This window comes from Mus caroli, chromosome 19, assembly GCF_900094665.2.
Source record: "Mus caroli chromosome 19, CAROLI_EIJ_v1.1, whole genome shotgun sequence".
NCBI classification, from domain to species: Eukaryota; Metazoa; Chordata; class Mammalia; order Rodentia; family Muridae; genus Mus; species Mus caroli.
The window spans coordinates 41,673,759-41,674,761 of record NC_034588.1 but is presented as its reverse complement, the minus strand read 5'-3'; the positions used below and the strand labels follow the sequence as shown (position 1 = coordinate 41,674,761).

At 47.4% G+C, this 1,003-nt stretch overlaps 1 protein-coding gene across 2 annotated transcripts in view; it reads right to left on the bottom strand.

Moving 5' to 3' along the window:
• Twnk (twinkle mtDNA helicase) overlaps positions 1 to 1,003 on the bottom strand; it is a 7,362-nt gene that overhangs the window by 3,210 nt on the left and 3,149 nt on the right. For both annotated transcript variants that reach the window (XM_021151440.2, XM_021151439.2), the window contains exon 2: positions 43 to 283. In XM_021151440.2, coding sequence (XP_021007099.1) covers positions 43 to 164 — 122 coding nt within the window. In that variant the 5' untranslated portion in view covers positions 165 to 283. The remainder of the gene's footprint in view (positions 1 to 42; positions 284 to 1,003) is intronic.

Genomic DNA, 1,003 nt, shown 5'->3' with positions numbered 1-1,003 from the left:
CTTAAAAAAAAAAAAAAAGTAACTGGGCTCTGAAGGTCTCACCTGATGCTCTGTTGTCCGTGGAAAGTCATGAAGTAGAGAGGCAGGTCCTCAAAACGGTCTGCCCACTCTTCATACTTGTCCAGTTGCTCTTCCAGCCGTGTCACAGCAAACTGGGTCAGCATGACCCGGGCTAGTCTCACGTTGCTGATCTCAAAGCTACCCCACAGTGTGTTCACTCCCTGGGTACACAAGTCCAGGGCATACTCACTGATGAATGTTGTCTTGCCACTGCCTGTTGGCCCTATAGGGGGACGGACAAAGCTCTGAGTTAAGAGGAGAGTCTGGCAGCACATGAGAGGCAGAAGCAGGGGCGTCTCTTAGTTTAAGACCAGCCTCATCTATAGAGTGAGTTCCAGAACAGCCAGGGCTACACAGAGAGACCCTGTCTCAAACAACCAAAAACAAAAACAGAGGAGCTGGAGAGATGGCTCAGCAGTTAAGCATGCTGACTGCTTTTCCAGAGGTTCTGAGTTCAATTCCCAGAAACCATGCAGTGACTCACACAACCATCTGTAATGAGATCTGATGCTCTCTTCTGGTGTGTCTGAAAACAGTTACAGCGTAACCATATATATAAAATAAATACATCTTAAAAACAAGAAACAAACAAAAAAGGAGATGAAAGTCTGGTCTTTGAACCAAGATTCCAGTCAAAGTTGAGCGGGGAAGCCTCCTTTTAACCCTGCCTGCAGGGGCTGGAGAGATGAAGTGGTAATTGAGAGCACTTGTTGCTCTTGCAGAAGACCTGGATTTGATTCCCAGCGCCCACATGGTGGCTCACAACCATCTGCAAGTCCAGTTCCAAGTGATATAATGAGTTTTGGCCTCTGAGGGCATCAGGCATTGCTGGCTGTGCACATACACACGTAGGCGAAGCATTCATGCACATAGACACTGCCAACGGCCAAACCCCACATACTTTGTCACCATCTTGTCTAATCCTTTACCTAAGTCACTGATA